This window comes from Pongo abelii, chromosome 1, assembly GCF_028885655.2.
Source record: "Pongo abelii isolate AG06213 chromosome 1, NHGRI_mPonAbe1-v2.0_pri, whole genome shotgun sequence".
NCBI classification, from domain to species: domain Eukaryota; kingdom Metazoa; phylum Chordata; class Mammalia; order Primates; family Hominidae; genus Pongo; species Pongo abelii.
The window spans coordinates 142040053-142063848 of record NC_071985.2 but is presented as its reverse complement, the minus strand read 5'-3'; the positions used below and the strand labels follow the sequence as shown (position 1 = coordinate 142063848).

The 23796-nt window shown below is 35.3% G+C and overlaps 1 protein-coding gene across 27 annotated transcripts in view; it reads right to left on the bottom strand.

Annotated features, from left to right (window-relative positions):
• The window catches only part of ZNF644 (zinc finger protein 644), a 108709-nt gene that overhangs the window by 9318 nt on the left and 75595 nt on the right, over window positions 1–23796 (bottom strand). For 13 of the 27 annotated variants that reach the window (XM_054531331.2, XM_054531335.2, XM_054531329.2 and 10 more), the window contains 3 exons: window positions 13685–16722; window positions 12898–13503; window positions 10830–10952 (listed from right to left, as the gene is read on the bottom strand). The exons of 8 other annotated variants lie outside the window; for them this stretch is intronic. In XM_054531331.2, coding sequence (XP_054387306.1) covers window positions 10830–10952; window positions 12898–13503; window positions 13685–16722 — 3767 coding nt within the window. The remainder of the gene's footprint in view (window positions 1–10829; window positions 10953–12897; window positions 13504–13684; window positions 16723–23796) is intronic. 6 more of the 27 variants (XM_024255787.3, XM_063728476.1, XM_063728483.1 and 3 more) reach the window with 1 other exon arrangement.

Below are 23796 nucleotides of genomic sequence, written 5' to 3'. Positions count from 1 at the left end.
ACTCACAATAATATATTAGTAAATCTAAATGGCACAAATCCATGGTCGCAATGGATATGATTTGGCTTTTTATAGTTCTCAAGAGCTTTACACATTCTAGCCAAAATTCAAACTATAACCAAACATGGTATTGATCAGGTATTTTCTGTTTTAGCCAACTTCCAGCTAAGCTACAATTAAATACATAAACCTTGGATAACAAGAATTAACCTCATTCTTCAAACCCTAGGCATACCAAAAAAAAAAAAAAAGTAAATTCTACTTTTCTACTTCTGCAGTAAGTGAGGAACTACCTACCAATAAGCCATCCTTTTGCCCTAACCTCCAATAGAGAAAGTCTGAGTGTTATCTTATTATTTCCATAAAGTGAATTAAAACATTACCTAAAATTTAGCTCTGGCCAATCACATGCCTTGTTATATTATAAGGGCTAATTCTATCTTAATCCAGATTACAAACCACATTCAAGAAATTCATGTTAGAACTGAGAGAAGGAAAGCAGCTCAGCAGTCAGCTATGCACAGTATGCAAGATTTACCAGGCCCAGAAAGACTGGAGTAGGGGACTCCAGTCACTTGACTCTCATGCCCCCCGCTGGGGGGAGGGCAATTGTTTAAATTAGGCATTATGTTCCTGACCTGATGCCTCACCCATTATTTTTATGTTCCTGAAATCTGTGATACAAAGAACAATGTATAGCCAATCGATAGCTTATGTTATCTTAATGTAAATTCTTAGTAAATAAACACAGAAACCGCTTTTTTTCTTAAAAACTCACTTGTAACTGCTGCTAATCACAGTGTATATCCAGCGCAACTTGAACCTATGCTCCCAGGTGGCCATCCTCAAGCTTTGGGCTTGAATAAACTCTATACCTAATGATATTTTCTGAATCTCATTATTTAAGGCTTAGAGAATAAAAATCATAGCAAACACAAACATTATAACTGAGGATAGAATTAGATACATTTAAAATGCCCAAACATACATTAAAAAAAAAAAAAAGCAAAACCCAGAAACTTAGTAAATAATTAAACCAATAGTAATGCTAGGAAACTAGATAAGACTTGCATGAAAAACAAGATGTCAGTCAAAATAGATCACCCTCCTTATGAAACCAATGAGCAGCAAAAAACAAGCATCATAAAATTTAAGTATTTTATGCTACAAATGTGTAACTCTTAGGCTATATTCTCCTAAAAACAAATTTACTGATTCAACAAGTGTGGTTATTTGCTTTTGAGAAATAAAAATAAAATTCTAAGTTCTACAGCAGACTGAATGGACACCCTCCTCTTTGCCAAGGTGACCCCAGAGAAACCTTAAAAATTGAGTTCCCAGCCATGATGGGACAGGAGGTGAAGCAAGTCTTGTTAGGTCCCCTCCCTCACTAACCACCATAAAACTTTCTTTCCTAAGAGTTAAAAAAAAACCAACCCTTTCAAAAGACTTGCTCCACCACTGATATCAACCAATCGCCTAACTGAGAAGCCGGACTCCCCTCTGTTTTTGTGGTTTTGAACTGACCAGCATTCCTTACTGGTAAGAGATCACCAACTGGTTCTAGCTGGTCCACGAAGGCTGCACATAGGGTGCCTAAGAACTCTGTTTCACCTTTTGACATGTAAACCTTAATTTTACTATGATTAAATGTTAGGTCTCCACCTCAAAGTGAACATGGGATATATGTAACATGGAGTTTGCACACTAAGCGTGTGTGCACCCCCTCATGAATATTCATAGCTCCTCCTATAACCTGTTGAATATGTATACTTAGCCAACCCATTCAACATAACTTCCTGTCTCACCCTTCCTCCTTTGAAGGGCTTGCTTTTGGTCTCTGTCGGAGGACACACTTCCAAGCCTGCAGGCTTCAAGCTTTCTAAGAAATAAAGCTCTCTTTTCCAAATTTGTAGATCTCCTGCTTTTAAGATGACGCTTTGTTGTAGTGGATAGCTGGATGATGAAGTGTTGCTAGTAAATGACAGAGAAGTAATGAAGCCTGCCCTTCTACCAGACAGCATGGTAGCAGATTGATTAACTGTACTGGTATAACCATCCTCCTCCCATTCAGATTTAAAATCTTGAGCCATCTCTTACCTCTAATCTACCATATCCTGCTTATTTTATTTCCATAATATTACCCATACATCTAGTACCCTTCCTTTACATTCCTAATGTCACTGACCTGGTACAGGACTCTTAAAATGATCTACCCTGCAATTTTTCCTCCTCTCTGCCAAATCCTTTATTTAAAAAGCAATTTCAAAAGCATTACACAAATTCTGTATTCAAATAGTTCCCCACTACAAAGTTAATTCCAACATCTTAGACTAGCATTCTATGTCATCTATCTGACTCACTTTACCAGTCCAACTCAATTCCCTTACCTCCTACTTCCTAGTATTTCCAATAAACTTCCCACATTGTCCCACCTTGCTCCCTCCTTCAGGCATTTCTCTTCCCCACCCCTGACCCCCATATTTCCATTTCAGTTAGCTATACATCAGGGTCCATTCAAATGCTAATTCCAAAAGCCTTGGGAGATCCTAGTCTAGCTGAAAGTGTCTTCCTCTTTCTCTGAAATTCCACAGTATTTCACCCATACCTCTCCAATGGCACTTAACAATTTGTCTTGTATTACAGTTATGCATATATGTGCTTCTACTGTATTGTAAGATCCAATGTATCTCTGCATACTTAGCACAGTTGGAGGTGAACAAAATGCTTGTTGAATTAGTGAAAAAATCAGCCAATCATTTTTTTGTATGGTGGGGAAATGGCCTAATTCTTGCTGGAATAATAAAACAATTAGTAGAGTATCTATAAGGGTTACCCAAAATATTCGATTAAATTATATCCAAGCTACTCAAGGCAAGAATAAGAACAACATTTTAGAGCAATAACCACCAAATTGGTTAGGAAAAATCGAGTTATTAACAGTTAAAGGACTATTCTTCAGTCACCTAGAGAATTTACTCAACTCAGATAATTCATTACCTTGCATCACTTATAAATTATATGTTACTGTGCAGATAAATGTATACACATATATGCTCTTAATGAAGAACAGTACTATAAAAATAAGTTATAGCTAAGAAATATAAAGACCCATCTTTTCACTGTCTCATGAATGGCTTTTTAAATACCATTCTCTTATTTGTCTTCTCTCTCTCTCTGCCCTCCCTCTCTTCCTCTCTCCTTCCCTTCCTTCCTTCCTGCCTTTCTTCTTTCCTTCTTTGGAGATGGAGTCTTGCTCTGTTGCCCAGGCTGGAGTGCAACGGCATGATCTCAGCTCACTGCAATCTCCACCTCTAGGGTTTAAGCGATTCTCCTGCCTCAGCCTCCTGCGTAGCTGGGATTACAGGCGCCCACCACCATGCCTGGCTACTTTTTCATATTTTTTAGTAGAGACAGAGTTTCACCATGTTGGCCAGGCTGGTCTCAAACTCCTGACCTCAGGTGATCTGCCCACCTCGGCCTCCCAAAGTGTTGGGATTTACAGGTGTTAGCCACGGCGCCTGGCCTATTTTTCTTTTGTATTTATTTATGAGACGGAGTCTCACTCTGTCGCCCAGGCTGGAGTGCAGTGACGCAATCTTGGCTCACTGCAACCTGCACCTCCCAGGTTCCCAGGTTCAAGCAATTCTCCCGCCTCAGCCTCCTGAGTAGCTGAGATTACAGGCACACACCACCACACTGGGCTAATTTTTTTTTTTTTTTTTTTTTTTTTGAGGAGTTTTGCTCTTGTTGCCCAGGCTGGAGTGCAATGGCACAATCTCGGCTCACTGCAACCTCCAGCTTCTGGGTTCATGCAATCCTCCTGCCTCAGCCTCCTGAATAGCTGGGATTACAGGCACATACCACCATGCCTGGCTAATTTTTTGTATTTTTTTTTTAGTAGAGGCAGGGTTTCACCATGTTGACCAGGATGGTCTCACACTCCTGATCTCAGGTGATCTGCCTGCCTCAGCCTCCCAAAGTGCTGGGATTACAAGTGTGAGCCACCATGCCCGGCCCCCTTATTTTTAAAACATCCTTTAATGACTTCCTAATTTTTTTTACCAAGCATTCAAAGCACCAACTCCACCTTTCTGGCACTACAATTTTCCCAAACATCTATAACCAAATCTTCTGACACTTGAACTCCAAGTTTCACTCCTGACACTTGAAGTCCAAATTTTATCCCTTTGTGTCCACACTATGTTCTTCTCCGCCTGAAATATTCTACACTTCATCTCGTCTTCCTAAAACTCTACTGCATCCTTCAACTTCAGGGTCTGGCTGAAACCATATAAACCTTTCTGTAACAGCATACTTGATCTTTTCCCACTGGGTTATGATTATGTTTATGCAGCTGGAGTGCAGCTTTACTGGCTCAGCGATGAGCAGTCTTGGTACAAGAACTCAAACTTTTGTTGAATGAATAAAATTTTGTGTGACCGCTAGTTTCGTTGTTCTCTTGCATTTAAAAAGTGACAAGAAACATACCAGCATGAACTACTTTTATTTATTTTCTTTTTCTGTTTTTTACAAGCTCTAATTCAATGAGACAAACAGTAAGGCACCAGAAAAAAAAGGAATCTCAATTCCCAGCTCCCCTCAAAAGGAGGCTTAGACTAAAATAATCAACCTGAACCCCTACAACACTTAAAGCCAATATGCCATTTAGTTGTATACTATCTTGCACAGTTTTCAAATTTTGATAGTTTTATGTATGTTGTCAACAATCCTTTCCTAATTTCTCTGACAGCAGAGACATGTCTTGTACTTTTCACATATCCCCCCTCAGCCCAGTCTGGAAGAATTATCAAGGAGTTTGCTTTAAGCAGAAGCAAGTTTGCTCATTTGGAGTTTAATCTTAATAAGAAGATCAAAATTTTCTACTTACACTTTCAGTCTGAATGAACCACTATGAAAACATGCAATTTTTCAAACATGCAATACTATATTATTTTTAAAAGACACTACAGTGACACTCATGAATGAACAAATAATTTAATGCACATTGGGAAGCTTTCACAATACTATTTTTTCTATCACATCAGAAAGTGCTCCCATAGCACTTTCCACAACGTAAGAATGACTTTTCTAGTGGCTTACAAACCCATTCAGCACCTGACACTGTGTTATATGTTCATTAGTACTTGTTACTGTCCTGTGTGGCCAATTTTATCATTAAAGCTGAAAACAGGCAAAAGAAACCTACTACGATTACACTTAAAAGTAGATGGTATGAAAAATAAAACACTGACTTGATTTTTTAAAAATATTAATATATTGCACTAGTGGTATTGACCTCATCAGAAAAGTGGTATTGACCTCATCAGAAAAGTCAAATAATTATGATGGATAAATCTTTTGTTGTAGAATAGCAACAATTGGGCTTTACTTCCAAAACGTATCAAGAAAGTGTTCGGGCTGGGCGCAGTGGCTCGCGCCTGTAATCCCAGCACTTTGGGAAGCCCAGGCGGGCAGATCACCTGAAGTCAGGAGTTCAAGACCAGTCTGACCAACATGGAGAAACCCCATCTCTACTAAAAATACAAAATTAGCCAGGCGTGATGGCATGTGCCTGTAATCCCAGCTACTCAGGAGGCTGAGCCAGGAGAATCACTTGAACCTGGGAGGCAGAGGTTGCAGTGAGCCGAGACTGCACCATTGCACTCCAGCCTGGGCAACTAGGGTGAAACTCCGTCTCACACACACACACAAAATTGTTCTGAAGATAATGAAATGAAGCCCTTCCCAAATATAAAAATATTTTTCTTGCATTAATTTTAAATGAGTAACTAGAAATTTCCAATTACTTTAAGTCCCAGAGGTTAGCATTTGATTTACAAAAGTGATCTAGAGAGAAAAATGTGGATAGAATGAGTATAGAAAATTCACCTGCTGCCACAGAAGAGTTATGACTTCTAAGATACTACTACCATTGGTCAGTACCAACCCCTAAGAGAAAGAGGCAGTTAGGGCAGTGTCTTCAATCTATGATAATGACTTCTTAGTGGGTAGCAAATCAGTTTACTGGCTCATGACCAGCATTAATTTTTCACAACAAAGAATATAATAAAAAAGAAAATATTAAAGTACATTTAGGTGAGTAAACAAGGAATTGTGTGTTTGTATTAATGTAAGTTTGTATATGTGGTCAAGATATAAAATAAAGTCCCAATTAAAATGCTGAATGCTACCATCATTGTTTCTTCTTTTCAAAAGATAACAACATGCTATCTACCATAGAAAAGCATTGTGGCATTCATCTGACAGATCTACTTCCTTTAACAACATTTTCTCTACTCTGACTGTATTTCCCTTTCCCTACCTGTTGAAATTCACTCTTATTTTGACCTCAAAATATTTTTTTTCCTGATTGCAGATTAGGCTGATAGAATATGCTTTACCTTAATTTAAAATGCTTTAGCAATTTTAATAACCAGGATGATTAATTTATCATTCAATCCAGGACACTTATGAGAGTAAAAGAGGCACTAGTACTTAGGTGTGACAACAAGGTAAACCAGTATGTACAGTCACTCCATTAATAACTTAATAGAACTATGTTCTGTTCTTAATATTGCTAGCATAAAAATACATCATTTAATTAAAACATTAGGCACAAAAAAAGCTAATCAGTAAAATAAAAAGTCCAGAAGTAATTAATATAAGCTACATTATAAAATTTCAATATTTAATGAAAACTGTATAATGTTCTCATTAAACTGTATAGAAAATTAACCAGAAAAAATCTGTATGAGCATGTAAAACATTAAAGAGAACAAAATCTCAAAAAAAAAAGCCTACCATTACTGCATTCCATAAACAACTATAATAAACTCTTGAATAAGAAGTCTGCCTTAAATTTACAATATAGGATATAAAATAAACTCTGATTCTAGTCTATTTTGATAAAGATTGATCAGGGGAAAGGAAGTAAAACAGCTTCATAAATTATCTACAAGTGAAGACACAGAAAAATTATTAAACAATTTATTTGAACCTACCCAACAGAAGATAAACTGGGACAGTTCTGGGCAAAACTTTAATCTGTGAAATTATTCTTTTATGACAATTTAACTGTCCCAAGTCTGCCTACCTCTTCCAAATCTTCAGTTCTAAATCTTTCCTATTTCCTCCATCGGTTCCTTTTACAAATATTGGGGACGATAATGACCCCACAATTAGTTTTGCTATTATGCAATTCTTGCATTTTAAGCATCTTCTGCTCTTAAAAAAAAAAAAAAGAGCTTCCTAGGGCTTCTGATTCCTAGTTCTGCTTCTACTTTCCTTTTATTTTGGCATCTCTCCTTTCTCAATTTGCCACCAGACAAATTGATGATAGCCTTCAGGAGATACGCAAAGCCTATACACACCAAAATTTGTATCTGAGAACGAATAAGTGCCTGTTTCTGGGATGGGGCCGACAGCTTTCATGAAATTCTCAAAGATGTCGGTGACCCCAATAAAGATTGAGAACCATCACATTAGAAGTATTTAAGTTACCAGTAAACAGGTATTTTGGGAAGAAGAGGGGTATCCTTTTCAGTGTATTCAGGATACTTGAAGAGATTATAAGTTAGAAGAAATATTTTTCTTCCCTCAAAAGGTCACCAGTTCCCACAGAAGAGACCAGGAGCTGGTGGCTTCTAAGAAGGCTTGAAAGTTTATTCTATCACAGGTAACCAAAAGCAGGCCTTTACCATTTAGTCTGAGGGTATCTAAGCTTTGTATTCAAGAGTGGACCACACAACTTAAAATCTACATGAATTAAGACTGCTTAAACTAGAAATACACATACTGGACATGGTTAGGGAGGCTTTATTCCTACCTATTTTCCCTTTACATTGTTCCAATTTTGTGATATACTAAGGTAAGATTTTATTAAAATGAATTTGCATTTTATTCATTAAAAGATCATGTGTTCTTGAAAAATGATGCCTGTTACTCATATGAATTAATGAATCACTTGTAATAACCAAATGGAACCTTCTAGGGCCATAAGTTTTTAGGACCACTGCTTTATAACAGTGATACTGATATGGGGGATAATCAGTATGTGGAGTTTGTAAATACAATACAGAATTCTCTATTTGGAAAACAAAAAAGTTAATAAAGCTTGAAAAAAAACTTCTTAGTTGGCATGAATAAGCAGCAAAGACATCTGTATAGCTCTACTGATCAAGAAGGTTTTTTTTAAATGAGGGAAAAAATGTTTCAGAATTTCCAAGAAAAAGAAGCATTAGTTTTTAAAGTTTCTCAAAAGTGGCTACTGGGTGTGGAAAATATGACCCCAGGCTTTCTTCAGTTTCTCATTTTCCTTTTCTTTGCCTAGGACTGCCAAACACACGCTTTCTATTTCCTAGTACTTCTAATATTTTGGTAGTACTTAATCATATTTTTAAAATAACACCCTCTTTTATTCTTCAGGACCTAAACATATTCCCAGTTATCCTACATTACTTTTCTCTCTGATAATGAAGATTTTTTAGATAATCTTCGTAAGTGCATTCTTGGTAAATGGAGATTTACTACCAGTTATTTATAAGTAATTAATCCTGTGTTTTGCAGGATTTTCAGATGAAGTAAAAGCATTTTTTTAATGGACTAATAAAATCTGGACTGGAGATATCTTGCTTTATTGGATATTTGCATAATCTGCTTGAATAATCAGAATGGAACATTAAGTCCTCTAGAGTCTAATTTAGGCCTAAGCACTTCTTGGATCTCTGCTCTTTTTAATTAGACTCTTATTTATTCAGTCTTCACCAGAATACTCCCCATTTTAAACCCACCTTCAGGCCGGGCGTGGTGGCTCACGCCTGTAATCCCAGCACTTTGGGAGGCTAAGGCGGGTGAACTGCCTGAGGAGGTCAGGAGTTCGAGACCAGCCTGTCCAACATGGTAAAACCCCATCTCTACTAAAAATACAAAACAATTAGCCAGGCATGATGGCGTGAGTCTGTAATCCCAGCTACTCACGAGGCTGAGGCAGGGGAATTGCTTGAACCAGGGAGGTGAAGGTTGCAGTGAGCCGAGATCGCGCCACTGCACTCCAATCTGGGTGACAGAGCGAGACTCCGTCTCAAAATAAATAAATAAATAAACAAACAAACCCACCTTCATTATAGAATTTTCAATTGCTTATTTTTATTTCAATTTCTTATTTTAAAAATAAGCAATTCAAAAATAGGCCACCTGTGTAAGGTAGAGAATAGTGATTAAAAACAAAGATTAGGTAAGATAGACCTGATTTGAATTACAATCTTGCTACTCATTAACTGTGTAAGTTTGAGCAAATTAAGTTCTCTAAGTTCTAGTTTCCTATAAAATAGAAGAGAATTCCAGTACCTACAATTCGTAAGGCTGTTGTAAAGATTAAATGTTATGCATGTAAATTGCATAGCATAGTGCCTGACACATAGTAAATGTTCAATAAAAGTTAGCAAGTATGGTAACAATAATGATTTCCTACTTGTATAATCTCTTATTTTTATTGTCCCCCACCTCTAATGTCTGCAATCACTTGCCAAGCCTGATAAAGGTGAGGGTATATAAAAATTATAATCTCAGAGTAGGAGGCCTAATCCAGTAGACTAAAACTCACCCCACTCCTCTCTTTTTAATATAAATTGTCAACATTCATCCCTGGTCATTTGTATATCAAGTTAAGGAAGAATGCAAAGAAGCAGAAGAAAGACACTAGTATAAATATAAGTGGTTTTTTGAAAGCAAGAACATATTGGATCTAAGTTATACGACATGAGGAAGAACAAAAAAGCTGGGAAAACAACTAGAAGAAAGCAGGAGGCAGTGATCTAAAAAAGAGCAAGAGAAATAAAATGATTGGAAAGAATTTTAGGCAAAAGAATTTATGTAGATCTATGTCAAAAAGAGGGTATATTTTAAGATGTGAAGGAAATGAGATTTGCTGAAGCAGGGTAGCTTAAAAGACTACAAATGAAAGTGCAAAGCATTTTGTAGGTTATAAGAAGCATATTACATATAAGTAAGCTAATAAAATTTTCACAGATGAGCTGTATTAAGAGGTATCTGCAAGGTTGGGCTAACCAACCAAAAATAACACAGAAATGTGCATGTTAACACTTATGTGCATAGCTAAATTTATTAATCCTTAATATATTTAAGAAGTATTAAAAGAAAAATCTATTCACTTGTCAACACAAGCCATTATTAAGGCTCACCCCTTCAAAGATCTAATCTATAGACTAATGAAAATTCATTAGTTTACTTAGTTTCCTAATCAAGTCTACATTTTGAAATTTCCCTATAATTTCCTCTTCTAATGAAGGATTTCCCCAAGCTAGAACTACAATATTTTTATGCTATGTTGCCCAGGCTGGAGTGCAGTGACTATTCACAGGCACAATCATAGCACATTATAGCCTCTAACTCTTGAGCTCAAGTGATCCTCCTGCCAGCCTCATGAGTAGCTGGGACTATAGTGGCACACCACTGAGCCTGACTAGAACTATAAAGAGAGGTGTTTTACTGGAATCTAAAATCAATTTAAAAATCAAAAATAGTATTCTAAAAAAGAAATGAGATTAAGGTAGACTCAAAAGTTCCACACCTCTTGGGTTAATTTTTTTTCCCCCAAATTTAAGTCGATAAGGGCCAAAAGAAAAAGATTAACTTGCTTAGAATTACATCTAACAGTTTACAAGTTGCTGAAATTTAATGTGTATTCAGACTCAACTGCAGCTTACCAAAGAAAGCTATAAATATGATCTGAATTAACACCAGTCTGGTGGAAAAAAAAAAAGTGTATTGTATCAAACAGACTTGCTGTGATATCTGTTCAAACATACCTGTACCAGTCAAAAGTCCAGCACTCTTCTTTCGTGCATAAGCGCGTAAGTGGTTGGACAGGCTAACAGCACTTGTAAACGTCGTATTGCAATGCACACATGTTCTAAGCTTCACAGGCATACCTATCATTCAAAAGAAAACTATAATCCAGTTCTCACTTCAAAAAGTGAAATTTTCTTAGCTTAAAGAGTGTAGAAAAGCACCACAATAAAGATGGTTTTCAAAACGTTCAATGAAATAGGTTAACTTAAAATAAGGAGGGGAAATTAAGTTAACTGTTATTAGTTTGTAGTTAGTATTTACAGTCAACTCATGCTCTTTGGAAAGGTAGAAAAAGAGTGACTTGAACCTTTGAGCTCCTCTGGATATAACACCTATTATCACTTTCTTGCAGATTTCTGTGTTACGCAGATTATTTCTTAAACCTACAATACAATCCTGTGATTTGAACACCACGGTTCTATTGAGAAGTTTCAAAGCTTACAACATTACCAATAAAAAGAATTAAAAAGTCTAGTTGACAAAGTGGTAATTAAAGTGTTTTACCCACAAAACCGTAAAAGTCTCAATACTAAATTAGGCTTTCTGATGAAGGCTGGGAGAAAAGGTGGTAAAACACACCACTGAGCAGCTGTTAGACACAACATTTTATTTAGGGTATTTTATGTTCATTACTCTGAATGCGCAATCAGTAATGAAAGTTAATGATTTAAAGTTTTTTGCTAAAATCTTTGTGCTAAATAAATGATCAACAAGCTAACATCTTAGTCATCACAGGAAAAACATGTTCAAACAATAAGGAACTCCTAACTTCTCAGACAATCCTCACTCCCCCAACACATTTCAATTGGTTTCTTCAGCATTACTGTGATAGCCACAAATATGCTTTCCATCTCTGAAGTATACTACCCCTTGGTCAACACAGCTAACACATCTTCCCTGCATTTCATCCTTCTGAAAAAATATTGAGAAAGCTATTGACTTTCAGAGACTCTTTATTCGAAAGAAAAAGCCGTATTAAACAGAAACTCATACAAGATAAACTGCTTTCCAGACCACTTGCAATACAAAGTTATCGTTCCTTAAATCAAAATTGCATTACAACTATTTGGGATATCACAATGTCTGCCCCAAAGCAAATAAACAACATTACTTTATGGTAATGTTACTCGTTATTAATCCATTAACTATTACCTCTGACACATTCAACTTAGAGCTCTAATCATGAGACCATTTACATAAACCTTCAACATTATTAACCTTCAAAAAGAATCTAGAAAAGACACTTAAAATTTTTCTAGTCTAAAAGTATAAACCACACTTGGCAATACTGAATAAAGTTTGGCTACTTTATCTGCCATATTATTTGCCAATACATACAAAATATTCCTTTCAAAAGGAAAAACTATTGGTGCACAAGCACTAAGCTCTGTTCCATTAGAGCACTATCTTAAAACCTAAAACCCCAAACAAATACGTTTATGTTCACAACTGTTCTCCAAAACCAAACTATTCTGCGATACAATGAGGAACTGGAGAGGGAGATGTTTCTTTGGGTTAATCACAACAGACACCAATCCATTCAGCTTTAAGAGTCTGTTTTGTTTTACCTAAGCAGTGGAAAAACCAACAGCTAAATCTTGAAAACATGATCACCTTGGAGAACTGGCAAAAATATGACAGAGGTATGCCTTTTCAATAATGCTATGCTTTTGAACATCAACCTCCCATCCACAACCATCCTCCAGCCAGAGCAAGTTTTATTTTTACAGATCAGCTTTTTGTTTGTTGTTTTTATTGTGTGTGTGTGGGGTTTTCTTCTGCTTTTGTTCTCACCTCACATTCAGATCAAGAAAAGAGGCACAGAGAACTCAGTGCTAATGAGCATCAATTGATGAGTTATACAGAAATGACAGTAGAATAACCAATCTGTGCTCTGTAAAAAAAAAAAAAAGCAGCTTAAACAAGAAGATTGTGAGAAAGTATTTTCCACACAGATTCCATTAAAGAAGGCATAATTGAACTGCATTTAAACTGTGTATAGCATAGTCATAAACGTCTTCTTACCTGAGTGCATAGTCAAGTCCATTTTTTGTGGCTGATACATCAACGGACTATCCTCATTTAATGGAAGAATGCATTTCTGAACGAATCTCTTTCTTGCTGTCTGATTATGGATCTTTTGAGGAGAAATAGCAGAATTCCTTTCTTCTCCCATCCTTTTATTTTTAAGAAGTTCTATGAGTGTAAGAGACTGATTCTTTTTCCCACTGGGCAGTTCTGGTTTTGTTTCATCATATTCATTTAAGAAATTCAGCCCCTCTTCTTCTGATGCAGACACTGACAGAGCTTCAGTCTTTAGGCCATTACGGTATGCTTCAAGAGGTATAACATTTTGAGATATAAAGTCATCACTTGATGCAAGTTTTTGAGCTACAAATGGTCTGGGAATAATACGACGACTGTTCAATGCCTTTAAGATTTTTTCGTATTTTTCTTCATTTTGCATCATCTCATTCAGAACACAGATTGGAGATTTGTGAGCATCCCATTTGGTCTTTCCAAGTCTTTTCAAGTGGCCTCTAACATGATTTGATAATCCAATTTTAGTATCAAACCAACCACCACAGAGCTGACAAGTGTGTTCAGAAGTGGTTTCAGACTTCTCTATAGCTAAAAAAAAATTTTTAAGAGTAATATCAGACTTTCTTATATAAACTCACCACCCTAAAATGAGTTAATTCTGAAACATAAAATTATGATTCTAATCAAGACTAAATTCAAACAAAACTTTTAAATCTTCAGAATTAGAACACAGACCTATCAGCCCAAATCATTCCCATGGAGAACTTACCTTTTCTAACTCGTTTAACAGGTGTTCCTGTGCCAGTTCTTTTGAAATGCTGCATTTTGTCACTTGTGGCTATTTGTTCTGGTGATACAACATGACGGGCTTCATAGCTTAATCCTGCTCTGTGAAGATGCCCCCGGACATGATTTGATAACCCAACACCTGTTTCAAATGTTGCTGGGCAGTAAGGACATGATTTCTTCTCAAGAGACAAATCAGTCCAATGAAAAACAGAACTATGCTTTGACAATGAAGCGTCTGCAGTTTCTAAATGCTGAGGATCATGTATCTCATGCAAAAAGTTGTTACTTCCAGCATCTTCATAGTATTCAAAATAAAAGCCATCGTTTTGGTCATAACTAAGAGTAGCATTTTCTCCAGGCTCCTGACCTTCCACTTTGCTCTTAAATAAAGGGAATAAATTTACATGTTCTTGATTAATATCACTATAGGTTTCATCTTCTATGGCCTGTGTAGTGTAGTCTCCTAACTCAACATTATCCCAGGAACTTTCATCTTCTGTTTCATAACTATCTTTCTTTTCAGCAGAATTAAGTTTTTGCAAAACGACAACAGTCATTTTATGCAAAAAATCTGGATAGCTATCCAAGTCTTCCCCTCCAACAGAGCTTTCCTTCTTAGATTCCTTAACTACTCTCTTTACAGCTACACGTCTGTGATCTTTGAAGCTTTCAGGCCTTTTGGTGTCAGGCTTATGAGGGTCTGAAATAAAATTGTTGTGAGAATTACTTGACGATGAAAACAGGTGTAAAGAATTTAATGAACTAGCTTCTTCTTTTTTGAAATGCACAGGATATGATTCACCTGATTTTTTGATCATCCTATAGTTTTCATATTTGTGTCTATACAAATAGTGGCTATTTGCCTTGGCATTAGACTTTTCTTTTGCTGCTTGATGGAAATACTTAGGTTTTTGGTCAACGCTGCTTTTAATTGTAACATTCTTATGAGGAGAGCTGTTTTGATTGCACATGTTTACACCTGACTGGGCAATGCTTTTCCGAGCTTTCTGTATTCTGTGTGGCCGCTTATGAATTTTTGAAAAACTACTTGATTGTGAGGTTGATCCAAATGTTCGCTTCACATCTTGTTTTAAAGCAGAGTTCTTTGGAAACGTGGTTGACTGTTGTTTAGTTAATGGTTTAGTGCTATCACTGTCTACAGGTTCTTCAAGGATGTCATTTTTTCTTTTATCAAGTCCAAGAGGACTACCGAATGAATCAATACATGATGATGAATGCAAGTACTCCATGTGCTTTTTTAAAACACTTTTGGCTGAAGTAGTAAAAGGACACATCTTACATACGTAGGTAGCTGATTTTTTGGATGATCCTACTACAGAGTCTTTCATGAAAGTCTTTTTTTGTGTTTTTCTCTGGGCTATATCAGAAGTGACTATAGGGCATTTTACCACTGCCCCATGTGCAATGCCTCGATGGCATTCTAATTCATTTTCTGTCACTGCCATGAAGTTACACTCTTCACAGCAGTAGTACCTTTTATCTTTTTCATGGGTTTTAGCATGTTGCACAAATGTTTTAGGGCAATTGGTACCAAACACACACTGAGGACACTGTAATCGTGCACTTCTTCCTTCATCCTGAAGTTCTTTCAATTCACGAATTTCCTCCATCAACTTCTGTCTTCTCTCCTGGTGAATAATCATATGTTTTAGAAGTGAATTGCGATCTCGAAATGTCCGTCCACATTCTCTACAAGCATATGGCCTTGGGACATTAAGATGGCGAAAGTGACTATTCCCATCTAAATGATACATCATATGCCTGTGGAGGTGCTTCTTCTCCCTAAAATTCACATTGCACTTTGTACAGGGGTAGAATGATGGCTCTTCGGTACTGAAAGTAGCAGGTGACTCAGAATCACTCTCTTCACATTTCTTTTTTAAGGTATTTGAAAGAAAAGTGCTAGTATGAACAGGTGAACTCTCTTCTCCACACTTATCTGGGTTATAAATTAGATGTTGGAAGGCATCCACAGATTCTAAGTCTTCATCAGTTGATTCAGGCTTCACTTTTGATAATGCATATTTCTGTGAGTCTACTGCTTGTAGCTCTTCATTTTGTTCTAGAAAGTCTACTTCTTGCATTTTTGATTTATTGGGTACACAATTAGAATCACTAAAGCAATCCTCGGTATAACGAGTTATCTTGCTTACATCCATTTTTCGCTTTCTTTTTTTTTCTAGACCTACTTTAGAATGAGGTGGAGCTTTATCTACTGTTTCCTCATTAGTCATAAGAAATTGAATGAACTCTTTTTGGGGATCCCAGTTTGTATCATTTTCTGACCTAAATCCATCTGTACCTGAGGAAATTCCCGTTACTGTATTGACACAATCATCTTTCACCAATAAATCTTCACCATCCTCACCCACCTCTACTTGATTTATTAAAGTGCCGTCTGACTTTATATTACTCCCTACTGAATTCTGAATGTCACAACCAACTGAAGCAGAGGTAGGTAGTTTTTTATTGGAATGGGTGGGATTCTTAGCATGTGCTACATCTGATAACAAAAATAAAACTTGGTGTTGACTTGGTTTCTGTGGTGTAGACAGCTGAAGATCAGCTGCTACCTTCAAAGCTGAACAAGACTCTGTTGTTGGCTGATCCACAGGTTGTCCAGTGGTTAATGGAACACTGCCTTTATTCATATTGGAAGTCTTAGTTAAGGAGGAGTGTGAAACTGGTCCATTAACAGCAGCTCCTTTAGGCAAGATAAAGTTTTCACTAGAAACAGTAGGAGCACCAGCATGTATAAATAGACTAGACTGGCCTCCACTTAAGGCGTTTTCAGATTTGTCCTTTGACAGTTCTTCAGGCAGAGTCAATGTATTATTTTTCTGAAATGATGTTTGACAATCTTTTGGCTTATGAACTCCGCTCTCTTTGTCTGAGATAAAATTGTTGTCATCTAGGAGTTCTTCTTTAGCACCAGTAATATCGGTGTTTATCTTCAAATCATCCATATTGTTGGCAAGCCCATTTAACACATTTAGTCTAGAAAATGGAAAAAAAAAATTTAGATTTGCATGAAAGAAAAAATATTATTAGAATGTATGGAGAGTTGAAAGTACATATTTTTATTAGTTTAATTTTCTACTCTTTATATTGAGATTCTAATAATTTTCCAAGAATGAAAGAACACAAACATACTGAAATATTTAAAAAGCACCTCAAAAGTTAATATTGTTCTTCATGCTAGGCAACAACAATCCAATATGTCATATATACAAAATGTCTAGGGAAAAGCAACATACACAAACACACTAGGGAAAAGCAGCATACACACAGATACACATGTATACAGACTCAAAAACAATATAAATATGCTACAGACTGAAAAAATTTTAAACCTCACGTGGAGATTGCTAATACAAAGAAAATTCTTTCACTTAAGTAGGTTTATCAGAGGCAGTCACTCTATTCTAGAGAATAATATAAATTATCAAATATTGCAGAGAAGTAAAAGATTTGTCACTTATAAGTTCATTCCTGAAGGAAGGTAACAAAACACCATTCAGTAAATAACTTTATTGAATGAACATATTTGCTATCAACATCAACGTTTTATGTATGAAATACTCCTTTTTAAAAGACTGCTTTGCTCTCAAGATGCTTAATGTTCTCCTAACATTCTATCAATTGTAAAAATGCTTTATTCATAGTTTCATTCATTCCTTATTCAAATTAACCTTAACTATAATTTTAACTTTAGTAAAGTTAACTAAATTTTAGTAAAGCAAATTTTAACTTTACTAAAGTTAAAATTAATGAAGTTTCATGTCAAACTTTCATATGTGGGGCCCCAAATTTAGGCATTGTCTAAAAGCAGTTATCCCACTTATGATCTGGTGGTCTAGTGCAATGGCCTAACACATTTTACAATAGAATAGCATAACCATATGTTTTAAATTTATTTCATATAAAATGTAGATAAAACTTTTCTAGGCATTTTTGATAAAATATTTAATCATTATGAGAAAAAAGTACAATATTTTTAAAGGAAACAGTATTTCTGAATGTTTGGGGTCCATTCACACCAGGACTGTAATGCCTACCCCCACTATGAAAAGTTCCCTTGCAACCTGTTCTTTTCCTGCTCTTAGAAATGGCCACATTGAAAGTATCTGCCTTCTTCAAAGAATGTCAGCTCTTTGAGGGCTGGGAATGTAATCTAGTCACTATCATATCTCTAGAACCTAGTACATCACTTGGCATAGGTGCTCAGGCAATATTTGTTGAATAAAAGACTGAATAAGTATTGGATTAATAAAAACACAATTTCAAAACTCAAAGTAAAAGTTCCTAAAGTGTAAAGAAGAAAAACAGTTTTGTTCCTATGAAATTTGGATACCCCATTCAAATACAAGTTCCATCAGGTTCTGATTTATTAACTCAGTAATTACAATAAGGTCCTCAAAATATCTATTTGGCAACCCCAGGTATTAACTAATTGAAGTACTGGCATAAGCTTCCATATTTCTTCTCCTTTTTTGCAGTTATTCTCCAAATATTTCCTAAGCACTTAGTTGTACCATGCATTGTTGCCGTATTCCAGATATAATGGTAAACAAGACAAGTTAGGTTCTTGCTCTCAGATAAAGAATGAAGCCTGTATATTTTTCTTTTGCAATATTTTTAATTTGCATAACAAGTAATACTATTTTAGGGCAACAGGACCTTACAATCTAACATTTAGAAATCAAAACATGTTCAATATAGTTCAATATTTCTACTATCCTTTAAGGGTACCAATTTCATGTTTTGTAAAACATTAAATCTAATTCAAGAATAATAAAATTGTTCTTAGGCCGGGCGTGGTGGCTCACTCCTGTAATCCCAGCACTTTGGGAGGCCGAGACGGGTGGATTACAAGGTCAGGAGATCGACACCATCCTGGCTAACACGGTGATACCCCGTCTCTACTAAAAATAGAAAAAATTAGCCAGGCGTGGTGGTGGGTGCCTGTAGTCCCAGCTACTCGAGAGGCTGAGGCAGGAGAATGGCGTGTACCCAGGAGCTAGAGCTTGCAGTGAGCCAAGATTGCGCCATTGCACTCCAGCCTATGCGACAGAGTGAGACTCCGTCTCAAAAAATAAAAAATAAAAAAATAATAAAATTGTTCTTACCTTTTTCTTATTTTATAATTTAGAACAAGCACTTATAATCTGATCTTATTCTTTCCATAAAATGTTATTTAATACAACAAATACCTATTACCAGTATCTTTGACATTGTTATTTATACCAACAACAATTTTTTCCACCCCTCGTAGGTTTTAGAATTCTGTTTTGAGATTGGCAAACTTCTGTGGTAATAAAAATAGACTTCCAATAAGATCACACTCAATGATATCACTCCAAAATGGTGCTAATGCATCACCCAGCAGGAGTCTCTACATCACATACACAGAAGTTAAAAATGGGCAGCACATAAACATGTGTTAGGAAAGGGTGTGCAAATGTCAAGGGAAAGAAAAGCAAGCCTTAATGCTACACTACTATTCATTCCTGATATTTCTCATTAAATTAGGTAGAAAACATAAAATGCTTCAATAGCAACAATCTCATAAATCTGAAACAAACGACAAAAAACTAGCTTGAAAGACAGTTACTTTCCTTTCCGTTCCCACTTATTATAATGACAGAGGTGGACAAATATATGCTAAGTCAATTTGAAAGCCTATATTAGTTTTTCTCAACAGGAAGCAATGTTGCTAACGAAGTGGTAAATTCAGTGTTAATGAGTGGCTTCACTGTTACCACTTCAGAGGTAAAACCTTCCATGTTCTATGTTCCACCCATCTGTTCTGGTGTTAGAGGTTTAGAGATGGAACAGACGCTTCCCATTTAAAGCAACTTCATTGGTACCCCCTGAACAGCAGGGTGACAAACTATGAGAACATCATGTCAGCTTGGAGACTGCATCCTCATTACCAGAATGGCTTTATAAGAGCTTTCCGTAAGTTCACATTCTGAAGATATCAACCTGTTTTGTTCAAAAACATAGAAAAAATATATGTGCATAACAGATATTTTATCTACAAAACACATCTAGCAAAAAAAAAATCAGATTAAATATTGTTAAAATATAAAATGAAGTCTTTAACAATTAAAGTTTTCCTTCACATCCACATAATAAAATATGGCTTACCCCCAAATTAATAATTATCTCTACTCAAAAATAAAAGACGTTACCTTCTGCATCAGTTTGAAAATATGTTACAAAAGTTGACTTAGGAAGCTTTCTAGGTCACTCGGTAATTCTGATTAGATACAACCTTCCTGTCATCAAACCTATACTGTCCACTTTCTGTTCACGAGTAATTCTTTACTGAGAGAAAATTAGCTTAATTTTGTTCTTTTATGTACATTATTAACTGTATTTACTATAAGTAGATTAACATTTTGTGGGTAGTTATTTTAGGAACAATTAAAATGTTCAGAATATATTCTAATTATACAATGCTCCAAATATACTTCTTCTTAGTAACAGTACTCAAGACTCATAGCTGTTGTGCTGAGATACAATGCAGAACAATGGATCATCAAAATCTGTTGCACTGAATAATTGATACAGAATTTTAACACCATCAAAAATTATTTTACTACATTCATGTTGGGTTATGTGGCATCTAGGCAAGAAAGCATTTGACCTGAGTTAATTTTACACCATCTCAAATAGTTTTTCAACTACCTTTGTATAGTCAAATGTATATATAACAGCGACATCAATACCAGTTTAGGTTACTATAACAAAGTAGGAACATATTTGAAGGTGGGCATTATTCATTAAGTTTAAAAAACAGAAGCTAATAAATTAAGATAAATAAACTCATGTTTGGACTCCTTATATATCAATTAAGATTTTTAAACACTGTTTAGACACCATTACTAAATCTTCCCCATATAATCATATAACCATAGAATTTTTCTTTTAACTGGTTTTTAAAATAGTCTTTAAAAAAATTCACACGCCTTTTTAAAAAGCTGCAAATAGAACTTTAAATCTACATAAAATATATTTCAATTTCTAGAAAATCATAATGAGTTCTACAGCTATACTGCCTCTAGTTATATACTGTGAGCACTAAAAAAATTGTACAAAGGTCAGATCTGTCTTCAAGATGACAGATCATCACTTATATGCCTCAAGCTAGACTTATTGTCTCAGAAATCTCAAACATCAGTATTTTTGCAAACTATCAGCACTTGCTATAACACCCTCACTACACTACATCTTGAGGTTACTACAGAAGAAATGAGGTGATAATTGCATATTAACATAATTATTCTGTAATCCCTCTGAGCAAGCTTCCTAGGTCACTCAGTAATTCAGATTAGATACAACCTTTCTGTCATCAAATCTATGCTGTCCACTTTCTGTTCACGAATAATTCTTTTCTGATAGAAAATTAGCTTAATTTCATTCTTTTATGTACATTATTAATTGTATTTATTGCAAGTAGGTTAACATTTTGTGGGTACTTAACTACATAATGCCAACCTTTGTTGTGTTGTATAATTTCATGCAAAAATATAGTACAATTTGCCCTCATTGTATATTAGTTCATTAACTGCTATATTACACAGCTATAAATAAATTATAATGCTGCCCACTAGGTGAATTATAGTTAGGATCTGTCAGGTTTTCACAAACCCTATGTTCATTTAAATTATCCTTGCGAATACATGACAACTTCAGTTAGTAATGTATGAGACTGGGTCAAGAAGAGAAAACCATTCACAAGTGTCAGTCTAACTGCAAAACAGATCTTAATTAACTCAAATATTATATTTAAAATTATTGCAGCATTTAAACCTATATATACCATATACAATGTACAAACACATATACCTAAATCTCACCTAGTGCTCAATTCAAGAGAAGACAGAATGTATCATCCAGGTAATAACTTATTCTGGGTGTCACATTGAGAAGAAACACTAAAAAAATACAGAACACTTGTAAGGGTATCCAGCATGAGACTGACTTTAAAACCAAGCCAAATAATAAAATGGTTCAGCAGGTTAGACTGCTTACTTGTCAAGAACATTACAGACAGGAATATGGAGTTGGGGATAGAATAACATGATTTCTAAGGTCCCTTCTAATATGTACTACAAATGTTTAGTACTTAGTTATTACATAATTAACATTTAACATTATTTGAAATAATGACCTAAAAACTGGAGAATTACACTACTGAGCCTTAGAAGTATTCTCTAAACTCACAATTACCTGAAATAATCCTTTAGTTAACTTATGATCTGTCAATAAATTGATTTTTGAACAATGAAAATATGGCATTAAATGACCAACACACTGCCACGGAGCTAACTGTATCATGAAAACTCAATGTTACAGCCAGAGATTTTTTTTTCCTCTTGGCAATACCAAAAAACAAAACAAAACAAAACAAAAAAGGCACTGAGTTTGATATATAGATTGCAATAAAAAAAAATAAAGCAAACAAATTACACTGAACCTGTTGAACAGCTTGTTCCTGATGCCATGTACCATCCTCACTTTTTAACAGGAAGACAGATGTTACAAAGTTAGGTACCAGACCATAAACACCTAATAACTCAAGATCATTCTTACTGCAAAGTATAGTAAATACTAAATGTAATCTAACACATCTAAAGAAGCTCCCATATGGTAAACGGAAGCAGGTAACTGTGTGGATGAAGGCAAGGGGGACAGGGAGGCCCTACAAAGACATAACTTTAAAGACATGGCAAAATTATTTAACAATGAGAATCAACAGTAGAAAATCAAATGGATGTTCACTAATCAAACAATAATTTGCTAATGAAGAATTCTGCAACTGGAAGAAGGCAATAAATTACAGCTGCAACCAAAGGAGAATGCTAAGTCATAGTTAGCACAGAATGACTGTTGTGTTGTTTATGCTTTCATGTAATTAGAATAAGTGATGGTCTCAGCTTACATCGTAATAGACATATATGCACGTGGCTCCAACAAGACGAATTTAAGCATTTAAGCATTTGAAATGAGTGATATATATGTAACTGATCAAACATTTTGACCACATTTGTGTAACTTGGGTCAGTTCACTATAAAACATACCTGTTCAAATCATTAACTGTGAAACTTTCAAAGAAACCAATGTAGCTAAAGTATGTCAATCCCATACTCCAGGGGCAGTGTGTCAACTTTGCCCTCCACAGAGTATTATGCCATAAATTGTCATTTTACTTTGAGCCTTCTGGGTATTCTTTAACCTATGATGGGTCTGCTGTTTATGTTCAGTTTTGAAATATTATATACATACTAAACTATCATGTCTAATAAATGCAAGAAAAGTGAGAGTGTTGAAAGTCCTAGGAATACAAAGCATATACAGATGCTCCTTTACATATAACAGGGTTACCTCCCAATAAACCCATGATAAATGGAAAACATCATGTTGAAAATGCATTTAATACACCCAAACTATTGAACATTGTAGCTTAGCCTACTTATACGTACTTACATTAGCCTACAATTGGCCAAAATAATCTGACAGTCTATAAAAATTTTATAATAAAAAATAAAAGATAAGATTAAAAATACAGTCTCTACTGAATGCACATTGCTTCTGCACCATCACAAAATTGAATCATTGTCATTGTAAGTCACGGACTGTATGTAATTATATAAATGAAAATAGAGACAATTATACTCAAAGAAGTGAGATAAATATATATGCATATGGAATAAATTGCTTCAGAATAGAAATAATTTTAAAGGGCAAAGACAATTTCACCATTGAAAAAACTGCTATACCTATAAATTTCACAACAATTATCAAGACATAAAGAAATAAAAGAATGGTTTTAGAGTATAGAATCAGCAACAAGTCAGATATCTGTTTGCTTAATGTTTATTCAGGAAATGCTAGGAATTTGTTGAAGAACTTAAAAGCTAAGAATGTTCAAAGTGCTGTTAATGAAGCTTTTGCCCCAACCATGTATATTCCACAGGATCAAGGCACATTACAGTATGCACAACAAAGTTAGTGGCATGACTGCAAATGCAAACATGGTGGCTTTAAAGGGATTCCTT